Here is a 14,599-nt window from a genome sequence, read left to right on the forward strand (position 1 = left end):
GAAAGCGAACTCGGGAAGGAATAACCTGTCCAGAAAGTTGGCGATTGACCTAGTGTGTTGGAAGAATACCTATTAGAGCGAAGGGAAGAAGTTCCAGTGGCAGCTGGCCAGCGTTCCTGGCCAAGGCTGACCTAAGGATCAGCAGGGTCCGCAGGAAGCGGAGGAGCGCACGCACATTCCTCTAGCCACCGAGTGAGCAACCTTTGTATGCGGAACGCAGGCAGCACGGATGTGGGAGCAAGCCGAGCCCTGGCACTGTGCCCCCCGTCCGGCTCTACCGCACCGGATACCACGCCGAGGAAGGATTTGGGGTGCTTCCAAGCTAACGGTTTCCATGTCCCTCGCAACCTCGAGATTAGCCTCCGAGGCCAAGCTCAGCATCCACTCCGGAGAACAATTATTTACCACTTCAGCGCTGCACAGAGGGGGTTCCCATCCAACGGGGGGCTTGCGTACGTCACTTCCGGCGCGCCCGCCCGGAAAGAGGCGGAGGTCGCACTTTGGGTGTGCGTTTACTGGGGACGCGCAGTGTCGGGGACGCGCCTGGAGGGCGGGCTCGGGAAGGGGGAGTGTCCGCGCGCCGCCGCCACCGCCACAGTCCCGGTTTCTGCCCGGGAGCTCGCAGCATCTCTTCTAGACACCCAGCCGCTCTGTGCACCCGGACGCTGCGCTCCAGGGTCTGTGGGAGTCAAACAAAAGCAGGAGTTGCTGCAGACTGCGGGGCGGCGGGACGGCCCCGGTCCCCTCCCCTCCGTCACTCCCGCTTACCGACTCCCGGGTCATGGGGAACACGGCGATCGCCAAGAAAGGCAGCGAAGTGGAGAGCGGTGAGTCGAGTTGAAGGCCCTGGCTGGGTTCCCGCCGGATGGGCTGCGGTGCAGCACCCCGGGCCGGAGTCCCCCAAGGCCGCGAGCCACGGGCCAGGCCTCGCGGCGGCCGCAGCTAACAATTCCAGGGGCCCCGGGGGCCGGCCGCCTCCTCTGTCCCCTCCCCCACTAAGGCTCCGGGGTGAGGGCCGAGCGCCCGGGCTTGCTGGAGGGAAGGCGGGCCGCGCGGTCTCTGTGATCCCCTGTTTTACTAGAGCGAGGAGGGCTGCCACAGTCTGGAAAGCTTCCCCAAATATGGTCCTTGAAAAGAAGTCCCTTTTGTGATCGCACCCTTAGCTCTTCTCCCTTTTCCCAGAGCCCCCAACACCCTAACTCCTCTTTTAGGGGAGCTACAGGTAGTGCGTTTGGGTTGAGTTGGCTCTTTTTTACTTCTCATGGATCTATATATCAATCTCATCACAAGGTGAGTGCCGGGTGTGAGTCTCCAAAGGTGACGTTAACCCTCAGTGTCTAAGGCTCTTTCTTTCACCCACATTAGGGATGGCAGACATAAACACAAGCAGCAACTTTATCCATTCGAGGGAAAAAAAAAGTGAGACAGCTTTGTTTTTACCCTAGACATCCAGGAATGCACCAGGATGCCTGTAAAACTTAAAGGTGATGAGGAAAGAAGAAAGCTGAAGTGCTTTCTTCTGAGAGCTCAAAGTGCAGACATTCAGTACTTTATACAAAATTTCAAGAGTCGTGGAGGTGTAGTAGCACGGTTTTATATGTAAACACATATACACGTGTAGTGTTAACAGGTTGTGAAAAAATCGTGTGCCATTATACGGTTCATATTATAATTTCTAATTCAGAATAATTAACGAACAGTACTCTTTTGTTACATTGTAAATGACATCTCAGCCCTTGAAGTAAGTCTGACAATTTGTTCATGATTCTGTAAAAAATATCTTCCGTTATGTCTGTGTTTATAGCAGAAGAATACAGCTAATCCTGTAATTAGCTTGAAGCAAACAGCTTTTGATCCTCATGAATACAGCAGAATTGAATCGACAGACGGTCCAGCTATTGCTTTTATGGAATGTAAACCACAAAGTCAGATTTAGGGGGTTGTTTCATTAATATGGTTTGTTCCCGGACAGTTATATGAACAGTAGTGCAAACTGTAGGTGAGCATGTGCCAACTTGAAAAGCCAATGTAGAATTAGGACTTCCGTATTATCTTTATTTATTGTGCAAATGTAGTAACTAATCATACAGACTCACAAAAAATGAAGTATGACAAAATTTTATATCCACTTAACATTACTCTTCCCCTATTTCTCTTGTCCAGTCTATGCTGAGTGTGTTATAAAAATGAACTTGATAGTTGGATCAGCCCAGTAATGTTCTTAGCAAGTGCTGTCTTTACAGTTCTTATATTTTTAATGATAATCCACTCTCCAGTAGTCTATACATTTCTGCTATTATGTTTCCAACCAGTTCCCCCAGATGATGTGAATTTAAACTGGTAACTACGACAAAGTCTTGTGTGAGTTTATTTATAGAAACTGAAGATCTTTAGAATAATTTGCAAAATATTGTGAAGTGTGGAAAGAAGGTAGCAGATGTCTCATGGGAAATCATATGAGGCATTTGTGGATCAGCTCTCATGGCTTCATTTGGAGAAATGTTTGCTGATGTGCTGGTGTTCTTCTGTAGCAAAGAAGTGGTATAATTTCATAAAACTTCATGACAAAACATGTCTTACCATTGTGTGACTAAATGTTCTGTATATTTTCAAATGAATTATTCTTGAAAATTTGAGGCTCATGTTTTAAATGTAATTATTTAAACTTCTCTTGATACATAAAATACACTTGTAGATATATGTATGTGATCTTAAGAGTTCAGTCTATGCACTCATCCTATCTCAAGACCCAACCAAGTGCCAGCCCTGAAGAAGCAAGGGTTGAGATCGTGTTCTTAACGAGAGAGTGAAGAACAGCACTGATGCTCTCACTGCATCCCACGTCACTAAGTAATTAGTCTGTCCTCTTTCAGAGTAGTTACTACCCACTTTGGGTTTCCTGGTAGACCCTGTGGACAAAATCCTAAGGTTTTACTATGTAGTATCAGGTGAAAGGTAGACTGTAAGTGCTGACACTGAGAGTAAAATTAGAACACCAGAAATTATCAGCAGGGAAGTTTTTGATTTGAAGTGCTAATTAAAGATATGAAGGTAAGATCTGCAGTTTGATGAGGAAGAAGCCTCCCACAGACAGGTAATTCTAGAGTTTAATTCTAAAAATACTCCCAAAGAATGAAGTTGGGTATAAAGATAAATGTGAGGCTCTGGTAGCTCCTTGTTTTTTGTTTTGTTTGTTTAGGGGGTTGTTTTTGTTTGGGGGTTGTTTTATCAGTGTTGTTTTAGTTTGATTTGGTTTGGCTTGACTTTTTTTTTTTAAATTTTTTAGCTTTGACCATCCAAGGCCTTGCTCCTACACCCACAAAATTAAAGGATTCCATTCTGATCTCCACAGTTTCTAGAGATAAGTTAATTTGAATTCCTCAGAGAACGGGGGTGTTTCAAAGAACAACTTTTGCCTTTATATAAGTCTCCTATGTGTTTTAAAAATTACTCTTGAAACAATGTCTTCCAAAATTTGAGTATACTTATTTAAACATCATTTAATACGTAGAACCTTAAACTTTTAGAAACAAGAGGCTACAAGTCTCAGAGATGTTTCAATCCTTGTGATTCAAGAGTATCTTATTTCCCAGTTAAATATGTTGCTCACATAGTCTTATTAATACAAAAGAGGGAAAAAAAGAAACCCACAGAACCCCATGCTTTTCTTTTAATCAGGGAAATGTTTTTGTTCTTTTAAAACATATTTTACATCTCCAGGCTGTCAGTGATCTACATATTACACATGGTAAGCGTGTCCAGGGGTAACCACTGTTGGGTGTTAATTCTCCCATGAGCAGAAGTAGGAAAGCTACTCTGTAGCCCAGTGGTTTTATGATGGTTTTTGGAAATGACCTTGGAGCTTAGACTAGATGAGATGGCACACACCTTTAATCCCAACACTGGAGAGGCAGAAGACGGCTGTTCAAGGCTTCTGAGTTCAAGGCTAGCCTGCTCAATATAAAGTTGAGGTCAGCAATAGTGACATCATGAGACCTTGTCTCAAAAGAGAAAGGAAAAAGAGACCTTGAGAATAGGTAGAAACTGATCAGAGAAAGTCATCAGTAGATTAAGTTCAGCAAATGCAAACTTCTTAACGTTTTGGAGAACTAGTGTGTGTCTTTCTCTGGGTGCTTTGCACACATTGCCATGCATACCTTTTCAAACCCTATGGAATGGTTCTAATGTTGCCCCATTTTCAAAAGTGGATAAAGAAATGATGTGTAACTAGTTAAAGGTTGCATCGTAGTTCATCAAGGAGTGGCATCTGAACTTAGGCTAGAATCAGAGCCTCTAACCTAAGAGTCCTGCTGAGCATTCTTTTTGAGTACCCAGCAGAAAGTCAGCTTCAGGACAAAGAATAGCCAGTTCTTTGTTTCAGTTTATTAATGATAACATACTTCATTACTTCCAATGATAACTCTATTTGGATCTGCTGACTATCTTAAATAAGGAAGATTATCATTCCTGTACCATTTTCTAGATTCATATCATCATCTAAAAATGGGGGCAGGGCTAAATTATTTTCTTTAGGTATTTCATTTTCAATGCTAAATTAACCATATATAATCACCTTTCTACTCTTAAAACCTTCATTGTCATGTGGTTTATTCCTCATTTCTAAATTTCCCTTATCTTCCTGTTAGGTAGTAAGCAAGCCAAGAGGTCAGTTGAACTTACATTGCTATTAATGAATTTAGGCTTTTGCATCTTACCATGATTTTAAATAGTCCTATGATGGTAGATATGTTCTCCACGTCACTGCCCAGTGAGGTGGTTTCTACACAGATGCTGCTGTTGAGCACATGGACCGCAGCCGCACCACGGAAGGACTGTATTTTCCCTTGCACTTGTCTAGATGATGTTTGGTGGGTTGACAGCCTGTTTTTGACAAGCGATGTCTTTACATTTAATAAAAACGCCAACCCTTAATCTATAATTTTGTTAATAAAGAGTGTATTTAGATGAACAAAATTCTAGATATATATTTTCTCAAAGTCATCTGCATTTCTTCTAGGTAACGACTTATAAACATAGTGTACAAATTAAGATGTAGTAGTTTGATAGACTCAAAAAGTTCCCTGAAGTTCCCTTTGGTGGAAATGTATATTTGATTGACAGTATTTTAGGATCAATTGTTGACAAGAAGTGAATTTAGTTTTCTCTTCTTATGTCTTTGTACTTTTTATTTATCAGATTAACAAGTTTCTTAAATGGTAATTAGAAGTGGAGTTGTCAATAGACTGGCAGAGGTACTTGGGAATAGTTTTGGTTAAAAGATAAAACAGAATTATGAACTCAACACTTGATCTCTTTAGTTCTCGATTTCTATTTTTGTGTGGATTACTGTTTAGAGCTACCTCCCATTTGGGCGTCATCCGTCCTGCTCTTCTGCCCAGGCTCCTCTGCAGGACACAGACAGGTTGGTGCTTTGCACTTGTGGCAGCAGGATGGTGGAGAAGCATGAGAGCCAGCTTAGGAAGGGCAGCCATGGCTGAGAGCTAGAAACTAGCCTGGAAGAAGAGTCTGTGTAAGCCAGAGTAGCTTAAGATTCTGATGGACAGTTAGAAGTTAACCACAGTTAGTTGTGATACTCCACTGAATTAACAAGGTAAAGCAATCATTATCATTTATAAATTTAAGAATATAGTTACCTATTTATATTAATAAATAGGTTTGTGACCAAATTTCCTCTGGTAAATATAAATTTCCATTGAAAAGTTATAAAAATATGGAATTTATAGAAGATAAAACATCAGTACTGAATTATTTACAGCATTTAATCTGTCTTGAAAAAAAAAATACTCCTTCTAGGTCCAGAGAGTCAGTTCAGTGAATAAAGCGCAGCCAGGAAGCCCTGGGTTCACAGTGGTAGAACTCACTCAAGCCAGCACAGTAGTGCACATTTGTAATATCCAGGCCTTTATGGTGAGAAGGGAGGCCAGGCCAGGCCAGGAGAGTCCCTGGAAGCTTCAGTTTAGCTAGCTCGGTGCACTCTGCAGCAAACAACAGAGGCCCAGGGTCAGAAAGGTGGACGTGCGGGCTAACAGCTGGGGTTTTTCTTTGATTTCTGTGTGTGTATCACACTCACGCATGTGGTGCACACACCTGTGCATGCTCTTCAGGAGTGTCTTGTAGTGGTGCACACACCTGTAGTACCAGGAATCGATGGGCTGGAGTAGGAGAACCATGAGTTAAAGGCTCCCTTGGTCATATCAGGAGAAACCTGGGCATAGACATAAAATACTTTATCAAGCTTTTTTTTCTTGTTCTTCCATCCATTTACTCATTCATTTATTCCGTACACATAAGTAAGCTTATGTGTTAGAGTACATGTGATGATGTACAAAGAAAGATTGGCCACATTCAATTCTAAAGGACAACAACAACATTAGTCATGAAAGGTTAGCAGGGGAGCCAAGAGAAGGACTGATCTTTTCCCCTAGGATGGGGTAGACGAGGTTTGAAAAGACTTTCAAAGAGATGGATCCTTAGTGGGATCCTGAAATGAGAAACCAAAGAGACTGTAGGAGAAATTCAAAGGACAGAGACAACACACTATGTCAAGATTAGGAAGAAAATTGCCTTTTCTAACTTAATGGTAGACTATGGAGTTGGTGATAAAGATTATATAATGAACTCATAGGACAGAGCCACATGGGAAGACTCAGAATTTGGTCCTAAAGACAACCATTATAGCTTCTGAAATCAGGGAAAGAGATTTGATAAAATTTCTGTTTTAGAAATAAGTTGTTGGCCTTGGTGTGGATATTTAGCCCCAGGGGCTTTTGGTGTGCTTTAGTGTACTAGATGGGGGTAATGCCTTCCTGTAGCTCATACAATGAAAGACTTGGATGTTCTATGATAAATTCGATTTACTGCTCTCTGTCTAAGCAAATGGTTTTGGGTTAAATTTAGGATTCTTTTAAAGACAGAAAAGCACTAATTGAATTACTGCACTAGCTTAGTTGAAATTAGTTCTGCCTTAGAAATCCAGTAGAGATGTGATGTCTTTTATCTGGCTTGCTATAGCTAGATGTGAGTGCCACGCCTTATGGCTGTGCTTGAGGTTACTTGTTGACTCTGTGGTGACTTCTTAGGCAGTTGTTGAATTTCATGTGAAAGTTTATGGCAGACCCATCTTTCCCATGTGGATTTCATCCTGAAAAATCGAGCCTTTGAGATTTGACCATTTAATGGTCTCATTTTATAAAATTTGTTTGTCATTCTTTTTTAGGAGGTGACCATATAAGCATTACTTAGCTTCTTTTATAAGGGCTGGCTCTCCTGGTAAGTTAACTCCTTGAATACCCGTCCGCTTCCAAGTTAGCAGTCATGAATGTTCATGGGGGAGAATATGTTTCATCTTCAGCTGTAGTTGTGAGACAAATCATCTTGCAGCTCAGACTTACACAGAAAATATCTGTGTATCTGTCATCAGTCCTCTGATGTTTCTCCCTCAGGCCCTTCCTGAGTGTCTGCACCACACTAGGTGCTGTGCTGCGTGTAGATGCAGATAAAAGTCAGACCTGCTTCTTGTCCTCAAGCTGGAAGACAGCTACTCAAAATGTTTGTGGAAGGCATAGGACACATGGGCCTGGCATGGGAGCTAGGCAGTAAGGGAGCATGAGACTTTCTATAGGGACGAGTGCAAAGTTCGTGAGTGGTCTGCAGTTGTCTGTGGAGTCTGGGGTCACACGTCTATGTGCAGCACTCCAGCTACTTTGTTTCTCTGCTGGTGTTCTCTACAGGACAATGTGATGTGTAGCACAGAAACAGTGTCCACCACATGTGTGCTTTTTAGTACAAATGTATTTTATTTGAAATAAAAATGCTAACACAGCTTTCCCATAAACTCTGCTTGACTGGATTGCTGAGTAAAAAGAAAGCTGAAGCAAAATTTCATTTTGTTTTTATTTGTATTTGAGGGCAGGTAGGAAGATGCTACTTTGGTTTTTCAAAAGCTGCTCTCTCCTGAGCCTGTTAGAGAAGCGTAAGCAGTATACTTGAATCTGCCCTTACTGGGTTGTTACAGGTCATATCCTGCTACCTGCACCTTCTGAAATATCACACGTACCTACCAATATACCTGGGTAGCACGATCACGTGGGAGGCCATGGTGGGCAGGTGGATGGAAGAAGAGTAATTTAAAATGAGTTTTACGAGTAATTTAAAATGAGTTTTACGTACAGTTTAATGAAAACATAGCTACCTTAAAAGCAGGTTGCAGCAGAAGATGCTGCCCAGAGTTCTCAGGCCAGGTTGTTTCATCTCAGCTGTGTGAATGCACAGCTGTTTGACCGACCTGTGTGTAGAAACCCTGCCAGACAGTACTAATGTCATAACAACATCTGCATTAGCTTCAGCATATTTGAATATTAAACAATGAGCAAAACTCGTAAAACTGCCGACATCTATGGCTACCATGGCAGTAGCTGGGAGGAGACAGTGAGGAAATGAAAATAAGCAATCATTCACATGCAGGGCATATGCTTCAAGTCTTTGGATTGAGAACTAAGTCCCCAAGGAGCTGCTGCTATGGAATTTCTGGGAAATTTTCTTTGCACCCCAATAGGGAGCCAAAAAGCCCTAATCCAAGTGTCTGAAAACAGTTGGGAGGTGCTGTGAACCGGCACTTGTCAGCCGTCCTAATGCTGCCACGGTTCGGTGCAGTCCTCCTGTCATGCTCACCCCAACCATGAGGTTATTTTGTTCTACTTTATAACTAATTTTGCTGCTGTTATGAATTGTAATGTAAAGATCTGCTAGGAAGGATATCTGATAAGCAACTCCCAAAGGGGTCCCCAAAGCTTGAGAACTGCTGCTGTGAACAACAGAAGCCATCAGAGCGAGAAGGAGGGATGCACAAAACATTTGTGGTGTAGCCTCCTTAGCAGTTGAGGGTCAGTGAAAGCCACTAACATACCAGAAGGGCTTTGAACACCAGAGTAAAAAGTGCTGAACAGGTTGTGGGTACAAAACAGTAACAGGACTTTGTGGCTAGGAAACTTTGTAAACAATAAAATGACTTAGGTAGATTTGACATTATATGAAACAGAATTAAAAAAAACTATCAAGTACATATGGTGACAACAGAAAATGATGGGGCAGGGAACACACACACACACAATCACAACTTTACTGTAGTTTCAACAGTGTTATTCCGTAAGGCTGGAAAATGCTTTTTTTAATGGTTCTTTTCAGTCGATTGCATGATGGAGTTAGACTAGTCTAAGTTAAAAGTGGACCCCAAATGGTTACCTTATACAAACTGTGACGGTTTTAAACCTGTGACAAATGACAGAAGGGAAAATCTACTCATTGCAAGAAAATCCTCACTTAAGATTCAGAGTGTTGTCAGCACTTGAAACCCATGTACCTCTCCTGGTCTTTCTCAGCCTGCCCAATCTCTGTCAGAAGCTGCCATGGTAGCTGAAATACATTTATGGAGATGCTCAACTGCAGTACCATTGAAGGCAAATTTCTTGTTAAGCACCCTCATTAGTGTTTTTGCATTTTCGTGATCAGCAGCAGTTCCTTGGTCAGTATTGAGGATCTTCCTGCCGTCTCACTGTTGAAGTCTCCCATGCATATAATCCTCAGTGCCAGCAGGAAACAGGTCATCACCCTTACTTGCATCAGCAAAGAGGCCAAAAGAGGAGCTTCTGGGTAGTGCATGTACTCTACGAGTCCTTGCCATTGCTTCAGGAGCAGACAGCTGAGTCCTAAGTGACCTGGGCTGTTAACTCTGTTACCTAGGAAAACGTCACTCACTTGTTTATTGTTTATAAGTCATTTATTCATCGTATTGTCATAACATGTTAAGTCCTCTTCACATGGTGGAGATTCCTACATTAGCTTTCTGTACTCTATGATTTTAAAAAGCTCATTGGCAGTGTGGACTTCATTAAAATTGGTTATTGAATCCTTTACCCCTTTATAACTAAAATCACCATCTTCACCATAATGCACTAGAATCTAGCTACCTGCGCTGCAGGAAGTGTGTAATGATGGCAAAGTTCCACTCTCATGTCCAGTGAGCATCGCAGAAGCTTTAGACTGAAACCTGTGGCTTTCAGTCCATGCCACAGAGTCTGCAGCCTGTCTTCATTTTGTCATAAATAGTACAGGAGATGTTGATGTAAATCTTTTGCAAGGACTTGTAAAGCATTGTCACAAATCCTCTCTGGGTCCCCAAGCCTGCATTTACATCCTCTGGCAGGGGGGAAGGTCACTTGCTTCTTTCTGTAAGTGATCAAACTTAAAGGAGATTTGTTCCAGAGATGTAAAACTCTGAAATTATGCAGCTCACCGTGCTCTGTCATCGAAGCCTGCACTGCTTCTCTCTGCACCTTCATCATAGTTAACTGACCCACGTTCTACTGGGTGTATGTGCCCTTTTCAGAGGAAGTCGTCATTATTAAGGACTGGCTAGGCATTGACTGTTCATACTTTATGAAACTCCTCTGGGAATATATGCTGATAAACCTGACATCTGTGCCTAGGGTTCCAGAGGGATGGAGTCTGACGTGGTAAGAAAGACATGGTACGCTGCAGTCCAGGACTGTGCCTCAGGACATTTTCATCCATACAAGAAACAGGGAGCTTGCTTAGTATTTTCACTCCAGAGTTTGCCAGGGTTGATGATGGCTTATGCCATGATGGAAACGAAAATCATGGACGGTTTAATGGGTGATAAAAATACCACACTTGGGAGCTGGAGAGACAGCTCAATGCTTAAGAGCAAGCATCTATGCGCTTTCAGAGGACCTGGGTTCAATTCCCAGTACCCACATGGTGGCTCACAAATGTCTGTAATCCCTTTCAGATGATCTACCATCCTCATCTAGCTTCCACAGGCACCAGTCATGCACACGGGGCACAGACATTCATGAAGACAAAACATCCATATGCATGCATTTTTTAAAAACTGAATTCTGTTTTGTAAGTGATGTGGGGGAAGTACTTTGTACTGCATCGACAGTTGGGGGAACAGCTGCTTGACCTGATGGGGTTGCTTTTATTTAGTAAAGAACAGTTTACTGAATCAAAGTCATATTACTTCTTTTAAAGTGTGTGTGTGTGTGTGTGTGTGTGTGTGTGTGTGTCTGTGTGTGTCTGTGTGTGTCTGTGTGTCTGTGTGTTCCCCCATGAGTGCAGGTGGCTCTGAATATCAGAGGTGTCAGTCCCTTTGGAGCTGGAGTTACGGACAGTCCTGAGCCACCTGAAATGGATATTAGGAGCCTAAGTCACACAAGCTCTCAACCACCGAGCCATCTCTCTAGCCCCAAAATTACCACACTTGAAATGGGAGAAAATAGGTTTTAGGGAGGAAAGATGTTTTCCTTAACCTTTGAAAACTCCTTCTTTTGAGGTGTCGTCACTCACCTGTACTACGGCTGCCCATTCTTCCTGTTATTTAATCTGTGGCTTGCTTGCTTCTCATTTACCAAAAGCATGGACATCACAATCTCTTTCTGTCCTTAAGCCGAGCATCTATTTAAGACGGTTTCAAATTCTGTACGGATAACTATTCATCATCACTGAGCCTCAGAAAACCTTCTTTCTTGTCTGTAACCTCCTTCCCTGTACTTCATTTGGATACCTCATCTCATCAAGAACCTTGTCATACTGATGGACGGCTCCCTGACTGCCAGGGTAGCTATCAGTTCTGTGCACACATTGTCTACTTTCTGGGTGCCTTTAAAATGTTCTTACTTATGCATCCACTCATTCTCTCCTCATTGCCTTCTTAACCAGTCAGGATGACATGGACCCAGAACCTTCACAAGTCTTTTTATCATATCTGCTTCATAAAACCCGACTCTGAGAGACTCCGCTCTCCTCCTTCTCTGTGTTTTCAGTTAAGAATTGAACACTTGGAGAATGCCATGTGGAAGGATGCTCTAAATTCACTGTTATCTGGGCTGTCAGCAACACAGTCAGACTAGATTTCTCTGAACAACTCTCTCATTCTTCTGTCTGGCTTCTGCACTATCTTCTTCTTCTAATAATAATCTATCCTCATATATCACAATGAAAACACCAGATAGAAAGTCACGTATATCTCTTATCTGGTTTCATCTTCAGCTTACAGTACGGAGATATTCATACTGGCCTATCTAGGAATCTAACTTTGTGCGTGTGTGTGTGTGTGTGTGTGTGTGTGTGTGTGTGTGTGTGTGTGAGTGAGAGAGAGAGAGAGAGAGAGAGAGAGAGAGAGAGAGAGAGAGATTAGATTATTTTTGTTGTTATTGCTACGGTGACCATATCTGAGAACTTACTAGGAGGAAAGATTTGTTTTGGCTTATGGTGTCAGCAATTCTCAGATCATGGTCAGCAGGCTTTGCTGCTTTGACCTTTGACAAGGCAGAGCATTGTAAGGGCTAGCATGTATGTGGTACAGCAAAACTTTGCATCGTAGCAGCTAGGAAGCAGAAGGATATAGGAAAACTCTGGATCTTAATGTGCTTTCAACAGTGTGCCTCTAACCATACCTTTGTCTGAGGAAGATCTATTCTTTGTTTAGCATATACAAATTATGTGTCTGTATATATATGTATATATATGTATATATATTCTTTTCTAGCATATATAAATTATGTGTGTCTACATGTATACATATATTGTGTATATATTATATACTATATACATACATGTATATACATATACATATGAATATACAGTGTTAGCATATACTACTTACATGTATATTTCTCATATATGTATAAGAGTCTATACATATAAAATAGAAAATGGGTGTCCTAGTTAACTTCACCTATCAACTTGACATAGCTCAGAGTCATCTGATGGAATCTTAATTGGGGAATTGCCCAGATCTAATTGGCCTGGGACTTTATTTGTAAAAGATTATCCTGATAGGTGATTGATTGCTATGTGAGGGTCCAACCCACTGAAGGTGGCAGCATCCCTAAGCAGGGATATACATATGTATGTATGTGTGTATACATATGTATATACTTACATATACATATATTATATATATATACCTTTGTCTGATTGAGGAAGATCTATTCTTTGTCCAGCATATACAAATTATGTCTCTGTGTGTGTGTGTGTGTATATATGTGTGTGTGTGTGTGTGTGTGTGTGTGTGTATGTATATATAGACATATATGTATATTCTTTCTCTAGCACATATAAATTATGTGTATATATGTATATACTTGTATATATATGTATATATATGTGTGTATATATGTGTGTGTGTATATATGTATATATATATATATATATATATATATATATATATATATATATGCTAGCTGAGCAGAGCCAGAGAGTAAGCCAGTAAGCAGCAGTTTCCACCATAATTGTTGCCGCTATCATCATGCTTTGAGTTCTTCTTAATTCTGTCAATAATGGCTGTGCCCTGAAAATAGAAGCCTATAAACTTTTGCTTCCCAAGTTGCTTTTGGTCATGCCATTTATCACAGCAGCAAAAACCAAATTAGAGCAATGGGCAGTCTGTTAAAAGTTCTTTTCATAGCTATGGATTTTGAATGTTAAACCAATATTGACTATGTAGAAAATGTTCAGCTTAATTATCATTAATATCTAATTCAATATCATTTTGTATCATTTATGTAGAAGTGAGTTTTGTGTTATATTTTAATATTTATGACATTTTCTTTTACTAGTGTTTTCTAATGTTTAGTTTTCAAATGCTTGAAATTTTAGTTTCATTGGGATTAGAATATATTTTGAAAGATTTTTCAATCTTATAAATTTTTGGACTTGATATAAAAGGGTTATACACACACACACACACACACACACACACACACACATATATATATATTATATGCACATAACAGATACACACATGCATGCTCCCATATGCATACCAGCACATAGGCACACACACACACCACTGTGTGGGAATAGTGACTTCTGCTAAGCATCCTGCTGGGTTATAAGGTGTCTGCACTCTACTTGCTGCTTACAGAGTTTCCCCATCTCTCAGGCCTTACAGTCTTAGATCTTAGTCACAGTGTGCGTCAGTGTTCTTATTCTTATTGATTATCTTTTAATGTTAATTATAGCTACATACATAAAGTCTTGCTGGATCTTTGTGCTTCTTTTCAGTCTGCCAAAGTATTCATTTTAAATACTTCTGTACGTTAAGGCAGAGGATTTGTGGATCTTCGTCTTTTATGGTTACTTGTGTCCTCATAATATCTCCCTCTTCAATTTGTTAGGCGTTAGCGTAGCTCACCTGTTAATTCTTGCTAGCATGTGTATGACATACTGTCTCAGTAGTCTTAGCTTCTCAATACCTAATGTAACTTTTCAGTGCTTCTCTAGAATAATTGATATTTTGCTAATCAGCTATAACAACCTTTATTTTTGGACAATTCCTTATGGACTGAGGTACTTGTTAATATACTAGGTTTTGTGCTTGTTGCTTGTTTTTGTCATACAGCCGATCTTTGTGCTTTTCAGATCTTCCTGTTCAGTGCTGTGCACTTCCTTGTTGGTTTTAATTTTGCTCTTCTCCTAGTTTCTCTAGACATTGTATTTGTCCACCACTTACTACACTGTAATATCAGATTATTACTTTATAAATTCCAATCAA

The 14,599-nt window shown here is 41.1% G+C and overlaps 1 protein-coding gene across 1 annotated transcript in view; it reads left to right on the forward strand.

Moving 5' to 3' along the window:
• Positions 1–362: 362 nt before the first annotated feature.
• Positions 363–14,599, forward strand: part of Prkacb (protein kinase cAMP-activated catalytic subunit beta) — a 90,483-nt gene continuing 76,246 nt past the window's right edge. The window contains exon 1 of the mRNA XM_032897198.1: positions 363–827. Within this exon, the coding sequence (XP_032753089.1) occupies positions 782–827 (46 nt within the window). The 5' untranslated portion in view covers positions 363–781. The remainder of the gene's footprint in view (positions 828–14,599) is intronic.

This window comes from Rattus rattus, chromosome 3 (genome assembly GCF_011064425.1).
Source record: "Rattus rattus isolate New Zealand chromosome 3, Rrattus_CSIRO_v1, whole genome shotgun sequence".
NCBI lineage: Eukaryota > Metazoa > Chordata > Mammalia > Rodentia > Muridae > Rattus > Rattus rattus.